The sequence below is a fragment of the Corapipo altera genome, unplaced genomic scaffold (assembly GCF_003945725.1).
Source record: "Corapipo altera isolate COAL_440 unplaced genomic scaffold, ASM394572v1 268, whole genome shotgun sequence".
Lineage (NCBI taxonomy): Eukaryota > Metazoa > Chordata > Aves > Passeriformes > Pipridae > Corapipo > Corapipo altera.
This window is the reverse complement of record NW_020884901.1, coordinates 2,066,449-2,080,507: the sequence shown is the minus strand read 5'-3', so window position 1 is coordinate 2,080,507 and position 14,059 is coordinate 2,066,449. Positions and strand designations below refer to the sequence as shown.

General features: G+C 38.1%; 1 protein-coding gene across 2 annotated transcripts in view; it reads right to left on the bottom strand.

The window, feature by feature from the left end:
* The window catches only part of C5 (complement C5), a 22,288-nt gene extending 9,668 nt beyond the window's left edge, over positions 1-12,620 (bottom strand). The window contains exons 1-22 of one of the 2 annotated variants that reach the window (XM_027650324.1): positions 12,487-12,620; positions 12,062-12,254; positions 11,318-11,480; positions 10,906-10,976; positions 10,230-10,321; positions 9,518-9,600; positions 9,261-9,351; positions 8,828-8,933; positions 8,066-8,192; positions 7,610-7,725; positions 7,228-7,428; positions 6,490-6,693; positions 5,844-6,053; positions 5,445-5,594; positions 4,932-5,061; positions 4,579-4,644; positions 3,740-3,940; positions 3,043-3,133; positions 2,584-2,660; positions 1,874-2,013; positions 1,418-1,630; positions 770-830 (exon numbers count right to left, since the gene is read on the bottom strand). In XM_027650324.1, coding sequence (XP_027506125.1) covers positions 770-830; positions 1,418-1,630; positions 1,874-2,013; positions 2,584-2,660; positions 3,043-3,133; positions 3,740-3,940; positions 4,579-4,644; positions 4,932-5,061; positions 5,445-5,594; positions 5,844-6,053; positions 6,490-6,693; positions 7,228-7,428; positions 7,610-7,725; positions 8,066-8,192; positions 8,828-8,933; positions 9,261-9,351; positions 9,518-9,600; positions 10,230-10,321; positions 10,906-10,976; positions 11,318-11,480; positions 12,062-12,254; positions 12,487-12,551 — 2,851 coding nt within the window. In that variant the 5' untranslated portion in view covers positions 12,552-12,620. The remainder of the gene's footprint in view (positions 1-769; positions 831-1,417; positions 1,631-1,873; positions 2,014-2,583; positions 2,661-3,042; positions 3,134-3,739; positions 3,941-4,578; positions 4,645-4,931; positions 5,062-5,444; positions 5,595-5,843; positions 6,054-6,489; positions 6,694-7,227; positions 7,429-7,609; positions 7,726-8,065; positions 8,193-8,827; positions 8,934-9,260; positions 9,352-9,517; positions 9,601-10,229; positions 10,322-10,905; positions 10,977-11,317; positions 11,481-12,061; positions 12,255-12,486) is intronic. The other variant, XM_027650325.1, reaches the window with a different exon arrangement.
* Between the last annotated feature and the right edge of the window lie 1,439 nt (positions 12,621-14,059).

The window sequence follows — 14,059 nt, the reverse complement described above, 5'->3', positions numbered from 1 at the left end:
ATGTACATATATATCCCTTTTTATAGATATATATACATATATATATATTGATTGAACCTGTAATTGAAAATGTATATAGATATATCTATCTATATATATACATATATTTCCCTTTACATATAAATATATACACATACATGTATACATATATATATATATATATGTCACACTGCACAATCTAAATCAACAGATGCTCAGCTGCAATAGCCAGATTTAAGGTTACAAGAGATTTAAGGTTACAAGAGATTTAAGGTTACAAGAGATTTAAGGTCAGCCACAAAAATACCTGTGAGAACATGAAAACTAGAAATATTGCCAAATGTACATGCAAACAATGTTAGTCTTTGAAAAAGAGCAGGTGCAAGCTCTTCATCTTTCTTTTGCCTGCTTTGTTGCATGTTACAAAATAAAATAAAATAAAATCTAGACTTGAACTCTGTGGTTTCTGTGGTTAAATGAGAATATGTTTTATTTTCATTAATAAAGCACCTGCTGGTTGGTTTTCAAGCACCCTGAGAAAAGCTTGGTGTCATATCACACTAAAAGATACATATAAAGCTTCCTTTAAGAAATTAATCCAAGTATATTTTAAAGACTTGCTATTTGAGATGGATTCAAAGTCAAGGAAAGGGCAGGAAATCCTTGGGAAAGGATGTATGTACAGTATCTCAGGAAGGAGAAATTCCAGTTTTTTCACATTATGGAAAACCTGATCATCACAAATCAAGAATAGGAAAAAATAATCCAAGGACACAGGATCAATTCTCACCATAAACACCCTGTGGATCCAAAGTGAAACCTGCATGAAGCTCTTTCTTGATGCCCTCTGGCTGAAATCATCAAGAGGAAAGAAGTGGGAAATGGAAACACTCTTGTTTAATTAAATATATATAAGCTGAAAGAACAGTTTAAAACCACAGTATTTTTGCCTTCTACAACTTTTCCTGTAGTTGAGTTTTACTTCACTCTTCTACAGCTGCTCTGTGTAAATTTAAATCAGAGTTCTATCTCCCACAGCTCTTGAGAAAATTTAAGAAAATATTTAAATAAAAGCTTAGGAAAAATTACCAAAAAAAGTGTCCTTCAGTGAAGCATACTTAACCAGCTGAAAATGCAGACCAAATAACCTAGAATGAAGTATTCTCCTTGCTTACAGAGTTATAATATATCTATTTATACATATAATCTCTCTGACAATTCTGATAATCAAGGTTTAAAAAGGTGTATGCTCCAATATTCAGTCAGGCATTTTTCCAGTGCACACATCCCAGTGAATTCAAGGACATCACGTGATTATTTTGGATTCTGACAATATGAAAATCGAGCAGTATTTATATATTGATTTAATTTCTGTTCTCGGGACTGAATCAATACGAAATTCAAACCCGCTGGGAACATTTAGGTTGTTTTTTCTTACCTTGACACGCAGAGTTTTAACCACAATCTCACTGTTACTGGGGCTCAGCAGGGTGAAGTTGACAGTGTGGAGTCCTAATTCCAGGGGGAGTATCCGGAATGTCACCGGGGCTGAAGACCCACCCCCCAGATTCCTGAGTTTACAGCTCGAGCCAGAGGCTGCAGACTCTCCAAAAGTACAGATTCCATTTCCAGCTGCTATTTTAACACAGAACTGAAAAGGTGGGAAGATTTTAATGTTTCACCTCCGTGACAGGTACAACAGCAGAGACATAATAAAGCCACTGAAATATTATTAATTAATTTAATGGTATTTTCTCTTTACTATACACATAACACAAGTATAAGGACTGGAGAAATCTGATCCAAGGATCTGTTCATACTGGATACTGGCAAGGGAAATGCTTTTTTACTTTACTATGTTAATCTTTCCCTGGAACTCATTAACACAAATTACCTTAATTGCAGAGTCTTTATGGTTATAAACTGATCCTTTTAACTCAATTTGTTCTCCTCTTACCACGGAATAAGGGACATAAATGCTCAGGAAAATGTCTTTCACAACTTGGATTTCCAAAGGTGCAGCAACACATATACCTAAGAAAATTAAAAATATAAAGCAGAGTGCTTTATACCACCCTCCTCATAAACAAGTTGGAAAAAGTCTTGACATACTTTGGTGGTGACTTCTCATTTTTCAGGGTGTACTTGAAAGCTGCCCAACCTTTTTATAAGTGCCCAGGCTTTTGCTTCCTGTTCCAAGCTGTTGTCTCCCCCTCTTCACACACTGACATACCAATTCCTTTGGGTTTCTTCTTCCCAAAGTGAGATTTTCTGCTTGGATTACCAAATCTGTTGGAAAAATCCCTGAGCTATTGGGAGCAGGACAATGCAAAGTTGTGCCAGGGAAGAGTTGCTCACTGTTTGTTCTTACATTCTTCTTACTTATTATGGGCCACTGTCACACACAAGACAGGCTTTGTTTTCCCAGCCACTGATATTCATAAGAGGAAATGAATTCCCTTCTCTAAAGTATATATTTTGATGTTTTCTTTTCCTGTTTATCAACCAGAAAGTGAACATTTTAGAACATATGTGTTCTAAAGGAGAGGGTCTGCAAAACTCCCTAATTCTTTAGCTCCAATCTAATTAGTTTGCAGTGCTTACCTTTCTCAGAAATGCCAATACCTTGGACTTCCCAGGTGGTCAGGGAGTCAGGCAAGGTGACAGACAGAGTCTTGGACCTGTGTGAAAAGTGTTACTCCATTTACCAACAGCCCTCTGGAAACACCAGCAGCTCATCAACACAACAACAGAACCTGCCCAGAGCAACTCCTGGATCTAAGAGAGGCTCAGGGGAGCTGTGAGAACACAGTTAGAGAACAGAAATTCTGGAATTTTGTTTGGATAAACCTGGGTTTAGCTGATTTCACAGAAGGTGGGATTTAGCAAGGTCAAAGGTGAAGGAAGTGACTCCAACCTGGCCCCACAGAAAATATCCTGCATGAGGGAAACAGGGCAGGAAGAGATTTTTGGATAACACTGTATTTCAGCACACCAAGGTTACCCAGCTCACCTCAAGTTTAGCACTTCCTTTCTACAAAGGTGATTTGAGAAAAGTAGTACCTTGAGGAAACCTGGTGAACTTCCCATAACCAGCTTTCAGGGAAGTAGCTACGAACTTGTGCCTCATCCAGTTCCAAGAGAGCCTCAAAATCTGAAGGACATAAATGAAGCAAGTCAGAAAACCCCAATAAAACCATCTGCCAGTGGCCACCAAAGGCTTCAAAATGATCTTTTTTTCTTTTCTGATGCTGTATTTTGCTCACTTGCCTCAGGTTCGTCCTGTGACAATAAAAAGGTGTGTGAATACCCTCAGTCAAAATCTGTGTTAATCCCACCTCATCCATTTACACACATGAATACCTGTCCAATGTCCTGACAGATTAACTTGTTAACAAGCAATTTTAGGGAGAGAGTGGGAGACAAGGAATTCCACACTCCCACTGATCTCTCCTGAGATGTTACTCATTGGCTGTTTGGGGCTGGGCAGAGGATTCAAATTTAGCATTCAAGTTTACTCTTAACACACTCCAGTTGCAGTTCTGCTTGTCCTAAATGTGAGTGAACAGAACAGAGAACTGAACAAAGAACTGCTCTCCAACCCCTCTTTAGGGTCTACAAAGACCACAAGCTCTTGGTAAAATTCTTCCTGGAGTAACCCTGACAGGAAACAGGGAGGGGTTAATAGATTATCAAAGGTCCAACCTCTGTATTCCCCCAAATTCTAATGGAACAGGGGACTCCAAGCTCTCATACTCACGCATTCTGGCCAAGGTTAGGATCTTGTTTGGCTCTTCCTGCCTCAGCCTGTTGGCAAATTCACAGCAATCTTTGAATGCAGAAATGCACCTTTCATTACTCTGAATTCTCTGGGCTCTGTCACTGCAGGTCTCCAGCACTGGATATGCTCTGACTCCGGCCATGCAGCATTTCCGAATGTTGGAATGTTTGTACTGGGATGCTGAAAGAAAAGTAAAAGAATTCACTGCCTTGAGATGAAGTTTTTGTTTCCAAAAGCATCCTGACTTGTTTGCAGAATTGCAGTGAAGGTGCAAAGCTTTGAGGAGGAACATAAACTTGTGGTCTTTCAAAAGCTAGTGATGCACACTTCATAATTACTCTTCTGAATTAAAAATTTAAATTAGATAAGAGGAGTTGTATTACATTTTAAGGTTTATCAGTCAAAGGTTCTTCTGGCAGGAGGTCAGTGGGAAAGACTGTCAGGGGGTAGCACTGTGAGTTTTCAGCTGTGTCTCTTCAGAAAAAGAAAATATTATAGAATAACAGGCTGGTTTGGATTGGAAGGGACCTTAAAGATTCCACCTCCTGCCATGGGCAGGGACACCTTCCACTAGTCTAAGGCACTCTACTCTTAAACAAATGCTGTATTTTCCATGTGAATTTAAATTTTACTGACTTCAAATTCAGCAAATGTCTAAAAGGCTTCATAAATAGGGTCCTCTCTAAAGTTATCTTCTATATTTGCCAGTCTCTCTTTCTCTCCAGTATACTACAAGTATTAAGTAAACACTCAGGTTCTTGATTCCTAATGGATGTGATTTTTTTTCACAATTATATACTTTAAAATATTTTTAACACCTTTTTTGTGTATCTTCTCCTCGAAGTCAGACCGCTTGGTTCTTAACACTTCATTGCAAGGTTCACCTGTCCAAAAAATAAATAAACAAGTAGAAAAATACATTCACTTCTTTTGTAACAGCAGAGTCCTCTTCAAAATAATGCCATAAAATCACATTCCAAATGAGCAAAACTTTTTCTGCTTGCTATTTTAATTGCATGAAAGTATTCTCGTTTTAATGACAGTATCTGATCCACGAGTCGTGTTTTCCTCTTGTTACTTTAATTGAGTTCCAACAAAATGACTGAGAATGATAATATAATGTTTGGGAGAACAAGATCCACAATTCCATGCCTGATCCAAAGGGATGTACCTGCTCCATTGGAGTCATCAGCATTGGCATTGGTCAGGAAGGTGAGCCCAGCCATTCGGAACACGTCGAGGTTGTTCCTTCCTCCTCCAGCCCCACAGCCAAGGTCACTCTTTTCCAAATGGAGCATTATCTGAGCAGAAACACCCCATCAGCCAACTCAAATGTGCAAAACATCAGGGGAGGAGGGGGAAAACGTGCAGAAAGGCCACCTTAGTGTGGAAGATGAGCTCACAGCACACTGGAGCAATATTGGAACTAATTCAAGTGCCAGCACTGATGAGACAGTGCAGATCTGCCTTTAAAACCACACTTTGCTTTTACTGGAAATCCAAAGACTGTAAATGAATTCTTCTCATAATTTTGAGCTGTAGATTTTAACCAACAACTTTTACTCTGGTTTGAATTGCCCTTCTGCCTATTTTCAGGCTGACTGAATGCATGGCACGCCCTAGATACTGAATGTGAACATGAAACAAAGAGCAACTTGATTTTCTTTTATGGCTGCTACTTCACCTTTTCCCTTGCTCCCTTTTTTCTTCCTGTGACTCCATATATTGCCTTGTCAATAGATGACAGAGCAACAAAGGAACTGGACTGTGTTTTCATGGTGAGTGATACAACCTCTGCTGGCTTCTGTGTCTCTTTGCTTGACTGCAGCTTAATCTATAAATTGAAAACAAATATCGGTCATTTGGAAAGCACGTTGTTCCAAAATCAAGCCACCTGAAGGCAGACACTTTCATAAGTCAGGAAGTGTTTCAGAACCTGTGTAAACCCAAGATAAAATCTTGACCAAGAAGTGAATGCACGCCCACAGATTTCAGTGCTAAAGAACTTGTGTAAGGCCAAGATAAAATCTGACCATAACATGAAAGCAAACCCACAAATTTCAGTGCCTATTTTGCTACTCACCTCAAGGCTATTCCCACACTTCTGTTCCACATTCAGCCAAACTGAATCAGCCACTAACTCAGCAGTTTCTTCTCCTGTCACTATGTAGTAAACAATCAGACGTGCTGAAGGAACCATTGCTTGGGTTATCTCAAAAGTTAGATGTTCATATTCCAAATCCTTCCTTCTCTCCTGAGTTCCAAAGCTTACTATCTTCCCTTTTGATGTGATCTATAACAAAAGAAAAATGGAGAATAACAAAGTCCAATGTTATATTCTATGTATTTTTCACATGGAATTAATTGCATTTAGATATAACCTGCCATGGACAAAAATGCATTTGGGACCAGTGGCTGTAGTTCAAGGGAAGGTATTTCTCTCCCTCTTCCCCTAAAACAAAGTGTTGTCTCTGCCCCTCTTTTCCTTCCTCCACATTTCAGCTTTTGGAAGAGCTCTTGAGACTGGCACTACTTGCTCTCAATCCCAGTCAATGTCAGATGAGAATTAAAAAAAAATGGAGACTGAATATATAATTGAAACATGAGTTTACCAACAATTTTTTCCTCTAACACTGACAGATTGTACCTGGAGGGAGCAGTTCTATGCTGAGGTTTTCATTTATGACCATTACAATTCAATATTTCATGTAGAAATACCTGTTACTTACCAAATAGCTGTAGTGGTGTATTTTATTAATATAGTGACTGTGTGGATAAACATTAATATTTATCACATCCCCTACTTCCAGTGTTTTGTGGTTTGAAGCCCAGTCAATGTACAGATAACTCTGACTCAGTGATGAATAAGCTTTGGCTTCGTAGGTTTTACTTGCTTGGTTTTCATCTGAAAGTCTTGGATCTGCAGTTTTGACCTGAGAAGAGAACAAAATGTCTGAATAGTACAGAATTATACCTAAGGAATGACAATACTAAAATCATTCTGCACTGTATTGTTCAGAGGGATTAACAGAACAAGAGTTAAGCCAAGATTTTAATGATTTCTTCAAGAAAAGTATCTCTCAATATCAAGTCAATGGGCAATGTAGAAGCACATAAATAAATAAATAGAGCAGGAAAGGTGAAGGATTTCTCTCCCTACACAGTGAGGGAATCACTCTCAGAGATTTGTTTTCACACTGTGAATTTGGAGCTTTGGTTTAATTATTATTATCAAATAAACATAGCCAAATAAAAATAGCCAATTAGGCTATTTAGTTTCAGAGTAGTTTAATAAAGACTTTAATAGAGAAGCCATGTTTCCTTATAGAAGCTGCATTTCACAACTGATTATTTGTAACAGCCTCCAAGTTGACAAACTCTTGAGTGCAAAACCTTCCTGCTTGTGTACATTCCAAAGATACAACAAAACCCTCAAAGAAATAAATTCACGGAACAATTTAACTCACCTGAAACTCCAACACTTTGCTGTCTGATGGCACATTAACAACAAACAAAGCAGTGCCATCCCTGAGGCTCGTTTGGCGTCTCCCAGACTCGGAGCCCTCTGAGATCAGCGGGGTCTCGTCCATTTGCTCACTCAGGGATTTGGCAGTGACAGTTATGGGGACATTTCTAACAGGGTCATCCACTGTGTCCTTCACCTGCACCTGTTCAGCAGAATAAAGAACAGTTCTGAGGTGAACTGGGTGGTTTTTGAAGAAGAAGCTCCCAAGCTGCTCAGCTGGTTCTGCAACCAAAGTCAGTGGAAATTGGAAGTGTACAGTGAGATATATAAAAAAAAAGGATAAGGGTTATCCTCGTGGGGTTCATGTGGCAATGAGCACTGACCTTAATGAAGAAGGGAAGTCCAGGCTTCACAAAGAGAGGAGTAGCAATCAAACTCAGCTTGTAGGGAGACACAGCAAATCTGACTCCAGCAAATTCCACTTCCCCACTGAGGCCACCTACCAAAACAAGGTGCCCTTTGGAACATTCCCATCCTCCAGACTCTGGGCTCCCCTTGCCTTCCCAGGGCAGCACAACCTGTCTGGGAAAGTGAAGCCTTTGCATTCAAAGACTCAACTCCTGACACTGTTTCGAAAACAAAGAGCCAAAAAAGAAAGAATTCTAATCCCTCAACAGTTTTACAGTGAGGGTGGGCTGCTCTTCCTTACAAGTTTTTGGAAGAACTTCTGCATATTAAAAGAAACCTGATATTAGGAAAGTTATCCTTATAATTTTCTTTTCTAGTCCTGTTCACATTTACAGATGTGTTTAAAAAATCTCAGTTCAAAAGCAACTTACCTGTAGACTCCAGCACTGATGCCACAATGTATAAATAGGACCCATCCAATTCTTCCAGGCTTTGGAACCCTATGGAACTTGCTGCTTTCTTACTGTTAAAATTGATCACAGCAACTCCATTTTCAATCTGGAAATGAAACAGAAATCATCACTCTATAGTCAATAATATTGAAATTTTAATTTGATAAGCTATATGCAAATTCAATGTGTTCCTGGCCAGTGTCTACTTTTAGAGGAAAACAAAGGTGCTGTTTTAATGAAGAATAATTCTTTATTATCTATAATTATTGATAATTAGTCCACCTGTGGCACATATTGCAAAGTTTGCATGCAGGGCCAACAAGAGGCAGAAATAACACAGAGATATCTTCACTAAATGAGGAAAGGAGATAATTAGTGAGGAACAGACTGCCCACAATAAATCAAGATAATTTTGATCTGTTTGTCTCCCTTGGATTTCTCTCATTCATTCTGCCAGCATTACAGTTATCTCATAGAAATTTCAACCACCCAGTTTGGTCAAGAAAGGAATTAAAGCAGATTGAAAGTGCATTATCTCAGATGCTGCCTCTGAGCTTCAGTTCAAAAAGCAAATTTCTCTGCCCCTGATGACACAGAGAAAGTTGGCAGTGGGGAGCTGTGGATGCAAACTGGGACTTGAGGCCCATTCTCACCAAACTGAATGGAAAAACTTCAGTGGAATTAGATCAGTCCTGAGCCAAGCACATAAAATCTACACCAAATAGACTTGCTGCTCCTTACCCTGGTTACATGCATTGCTTGAGGCATCATCCTTTTTTCACTTTCTTCAATTATTCCAAAACGAAGGAAAACATCAGCACTTGGAAGCTTTTTGTTATAAAAATAGCTGAGAATAAAACAACAATAGAAATGCTTTTCAGACAGTTTTAATGGGTGCAACAAAACATTTGGTTTTGAAGAAGATGAATTTCCCAGGCAAGAGAGAGAACACAAATGTCTGAGTAGCTTTAAACACTCCTGTTGAAAAATAACCCCTTTGGAAGGATTTTAGGAAGGGTCATTTTGTTCTCCAACAGAGCAGAGAGGATTTGGGTGAAAGGATGAAAGGATTTCCTTCTTGAAGAAGGAAAATACTGGACACAGGAGAATCACCCTTCAGGTAGAAGAAGAAGAGACACAAATGTATTTGGAAATCCAAGCCAGATTTCCTTACCTTGCTTTCACAACGATCCTGAAGCTCTCAAATTTATCAGAACTAATAAAGTTACTTTCTGGCTCTATGAGGATGGAAAAGCTTGGCATTGCTGAAAATGGAGTAGAAAAGAAAGGCACTTAGATGTGTTTGATACCTAAAGCCACAGGTACCCAGAGATGCTCCTGTAGAGCCACCCAAGAACTGTTGTGCTTTCGAGGGGGTTGAGTTAATAACAAGACATAAAAATGAAAGTTCACGGTCTGGGCACATCTTACCATATTCCTTAACTTCAAATTCTGCCACAGCTGAGGTTGCAAAATCCTTCTTATATTTGGCTTTAATCTTCCAAATTCCATACCTACCAAATGCCAACAATCAAACAGTTTTTAAGAGGAAAGTTAATGTTGAGGACAAAAATCAATGTTGCTGCTCGACAATATTTTGTGTTAATAATGATTTCAAGAGGAAAGTTCTGCATCAAAGCTTTGCACGTGTTCAATGCCTGCTTTGAGAAAATTCTCTTTGGTATATTTATGATCATTTTAAACTTATATTAAAGCAATGGAAGGAACTGGAAAATGAAAAGAGTCAAAGCCCAGTTTTACAAGCCCCTCTAGCATCCTTCTGCCAGCCCAGTAAAGCTCCAGCACCCTCTCAAGACTGAAAGGAGAACTGAAGGGATGTTTCTTTTTTATGCTGCTGTTCTTGGAAAAATCCTGGTGATTTGTAGGAATAAATGTGTGAAAGATGAACATTTCCCCTCCCTGAAATCAACACGTCTTTGGGGCTGTTTCTAACTTTAATTGTTAATTATCTTCCTTTTTAATCGAGCACAACAAAAATACCACTAACTGTTCTTTAAGGAGAATTCTTGGTCAGAAATCTCCAAGTTTCAAGTTGTGCCCATCACGCAAAACCACTCAATGAAAATCATTTGAAAAAGCCACTATTATGTTAATAATTCACAAAAAGCACAAACCAAATTACTTAGGATTAGGAGGAATCTTGAAGTCAGGAAAAGAAACTATTCCAGTAAAATCTTTTTCTTCTAAAATATCCACTTCTACTCCTTCAGGATCCTTGAAATCAGAAGAGGAAAGAATAATTCCTTACAAATTGTTCTTATCAACAGGAGACTCTTCATCAGTGATTTCAGTGGCAGCCTGGCCAGAAGTTGTTTTTCTAAGAGTTTTGCCCCTTTCACAGCATGAAAACATAAACATCTGTAGAAACAACTCAGACTGAAATTCTGAGAAGACATTTTACTCTGATTCCTACAAGTCAAAGCCGTAAACACAGCACTTAAAGTGGCTAAAAAATTACTGTAATATCAAGGCAACTGTTCAAGGCTAAAAAATACAGTAGATACTAATTATTTTTATATATTAAATGAAACAAACAGTAGGAAACCCATATAGTATTACTATTAAAGATAAATTTTTTCCTTTTTTTTTTTTTTTCTATTCTGTAACAGCTTCAGATCTGGGACTTGAAAACTTCTATCCAACTGTGCATTTTTAGATCTTTGAAAAGATGTGTGGCTACCTGCAAAAACATCTGACAGTTTTATTAAATATTGATTGCAACATTGATTCACTATCTAACTCTATTTAGATGTTATTAGAGCTACAGAATATTCATATTAAATTCAATTACAACTCACCACAAAAGTCAGGACAGTCTCCCTCCGAGCTGGCTGCAGTTCTTCATTCAGAGAGTAAACCCTGACTTTCACTGGAAGAATTGTAGCAAGAAATCTCAAAGTGAAACCATAACAGAGATTAAAAAAAAAACAACTGAACAACCAAAAAATCACCAATATTTTGAACATACTCCCAGAAAAATCTCTTGTGCCATGAATTAGTCATTTCAGGTGAGAAGGGCAGGGACTGAGAGGATATTGGGAGAAGTGATTAATTTTTACAATATTACCAAATAGTTCAAGACATTATTCAGCTGATTAAAAAATGAAACAGCAGCTGATAGCTGTTAAAAGAGCATTTAAATCCTCATTCTTTGGCAGAGTCCACAGACTTTAAAAATGAAATAGCAGCCAAGACAAATACTTGACTTACCTGACTGATCAGGAGTATAAATTGGTTTGTCCGTGTGAATAAAGAGAAACCCATTCTCATAGGAAACAGGGATTTTTTTCTCTCTTGTAAAATGTGGAGAAACAGCTTCCAAATACAAAAACTGGACTGAATTATCAGTTCTTGGTAAATCTGTTGGTTGAAGCTGGGGCAGATTAAAGAAAGGTTTTTAAAGAATATTATGAAGTGTTTTTTCCTACAGTACTTTTTGGTGAGAAGAGCATCTGAATAGCAGTTACTGTCCTGTGGTTGAGTATCTTGAAATAAAAATACCAACACTCACAAGGGTTTATTCTTGCTTATATGAGAGATGATGATGTGGAAGATTAAGCTACAGATACTTTGAAATTTTGCATTTATTTATGCCCAGAACTAAACCAGCAAAGTTCAAAGCCCACTGATGAGGTTACAACAGTACAAATGATCTATTTATACACATCATAAATCCTGGCCACACCAAAGCTGCTGCTGTGGTTGCTAGTTTAGTTTGATTCTCTTTATTTTGTAAACCTATGCAACTGGGATAATATTTCTAAAAAAAAAAGTTTGATTCTGTGTTCATCTTCACTGATTTCATTCCAAGTAATTTGAATTTCAGACATAACAAATTGGGGCTTTAGGCTTCCTTTCCCAGTTGAAACAACTGAAAACTTCCCATAATCTTTTTTAACACTTATCACTAAACGTGATAGTAGAAAGACTGTAAGAAAAGTCTGAATTCCTTACTATTAAAGTTACAGCATCTTGGAATTTGTTGGCTGGAGTTAAAGAAATCTGACCAGAAGAATAAACAGTAGTTTTATCTGGAAAGCTTTTTAGGGCAATATTGACTGGAAATTCCTTGTCGTAACCAAAAGCTTGAATTACAACTTTCTCAGAGGCCCCAGCTCGGAAGATCTTTGGTGCTGTAAGGACATATCTGTAAGGGAATATAAAACAATACAAGGGTAATGGAATTAGATTTTTTTTCTGGATTTTGCCTATTTTTAATTCAGTCCTTAAAGCCAACAAGATAATCTAAGACACAATTCAAAAGCTCTTCCAATGGTGCCTTTTGTATTGGCTCTACTTCAATTCTGGCTCTATTTGTCTAAAAGAGCAGACAACAATCAAGTCCCATTGTCAGTAAATTCTGCATTTGCTTTACTTACGTTTTCTCTTGGCTAAAAGCTGTTCCAGAAAATAGCAAAACAATCAAATAAATCAAAATAGTCATTGTGTCTGTGACAAGAGCAGAGCATGGAGTTACTGGTGCTGGGTTAAACCCCCTGTGCTGGAGAGGAACAGCAGAGCCACCAACACACTTCACTCCCAGTTAATCATTAATTACAGATCACCTTTTATTAAAATCTTATTTCCCTCTCCCAAGGAAGCCAGAACAGCTAAACTTAGGAATTTTTTAATAGATGCTTTCCATTCTTTAATATGTCCACAGCCACCCTGAGTCAGTCCTCACCCTCCGACAATTACATTAAATCAAATCATTTTCTGAGGTAGAAAAAAAACCCAGCAACCAACAAAAAAGTAGATTTTGCCCTTCATGAAATGATTTTTATTTAAATCAAAGTGATTTTCAATTTTTATCTCAAGGACAAAATGCATTTGGAATTCCATCAAACATAATGCACGGATAGGTTGAAATCAGAATTTTTTGTTTGGAAATAACTCTTCCAAATTTCTTTTAGCCATTTTTATTCCTGATTATGCCAACTTTTTGAGTACTTCCATTACAAATAAAATTTGTAACATGAAAACATTAGGGCACAATATATCAACAACATGCACTGTTTTAAAAAGCAATTGCAAAAAAAAAAAAAAAACACCACAACTTTTGGTGACAAAACCTTTGCAGGTCTGATATCCAAGACAGCACCACAACAAAGTAAAGTTAAACAAAGTTGTGCAAGAATGCTGAAGTTTAAACAAATACTGTGGTCAACCTTTACGGGAAAGGCATTTACAAAACTATTTCTGATCGATATAAAATTAAATTACAGTAAGGCCAAGTTGGATTTTTCCCAGAGGGAAGCAATGATAAAATCTTATGAAATGCGAGGTGCTTAATAAAGTGAATGGCCAAAATACCTATTATTAAATACCAGTAAGTTTACGTGGGTGGTATGTAAATGATAAGATGCAAATAGTAAAACGTATTGGAAAATGCTTTGAAGGCCTAACAATACTCTGAAATAATGTTTTTTGAATCTAATGATGCCCCTTCCACACGGTTTTTCTCATATACAGGCTGATGGTTTTTCAGCCCTGCGTTTCAGAACTAGATGTAAAGATTCCAAACTAACACAGCCCAGAAGCGCTAAAAGAGATTTGTTTACACGCCTCTGTGGAAACGGTGGTGATTTAGACCTACCACGGGGAGCTGAATGTAGTATTTCCAAATGTTACAGCACAAAACCTATTTACGCAGGTCGGCAGCGACACGCTACCGTGACACACAGGGAGAGAGACAGAAAAGGTACATAAGGAAAAAATAACTATGAGAAGAGCAAGTTTTATTGTTTATACAGTGATTCGGGCTTTAATTACCCCAAAACTCCTCAAGGTTTTATTTTCCCACCGCGATTTGTGCTTTAAGCACCACAAGCCCCCTCAGAACGCGCCCTGAGGGGACGCAGCGGGAAACGGTGAAAAAGGGGCGGAGCCGGAGGGGCGGGAACGGCGCGAGGGAGGGGCGGGGCCTCAGTAAAGCCCCGCCCCTCCCCTTCC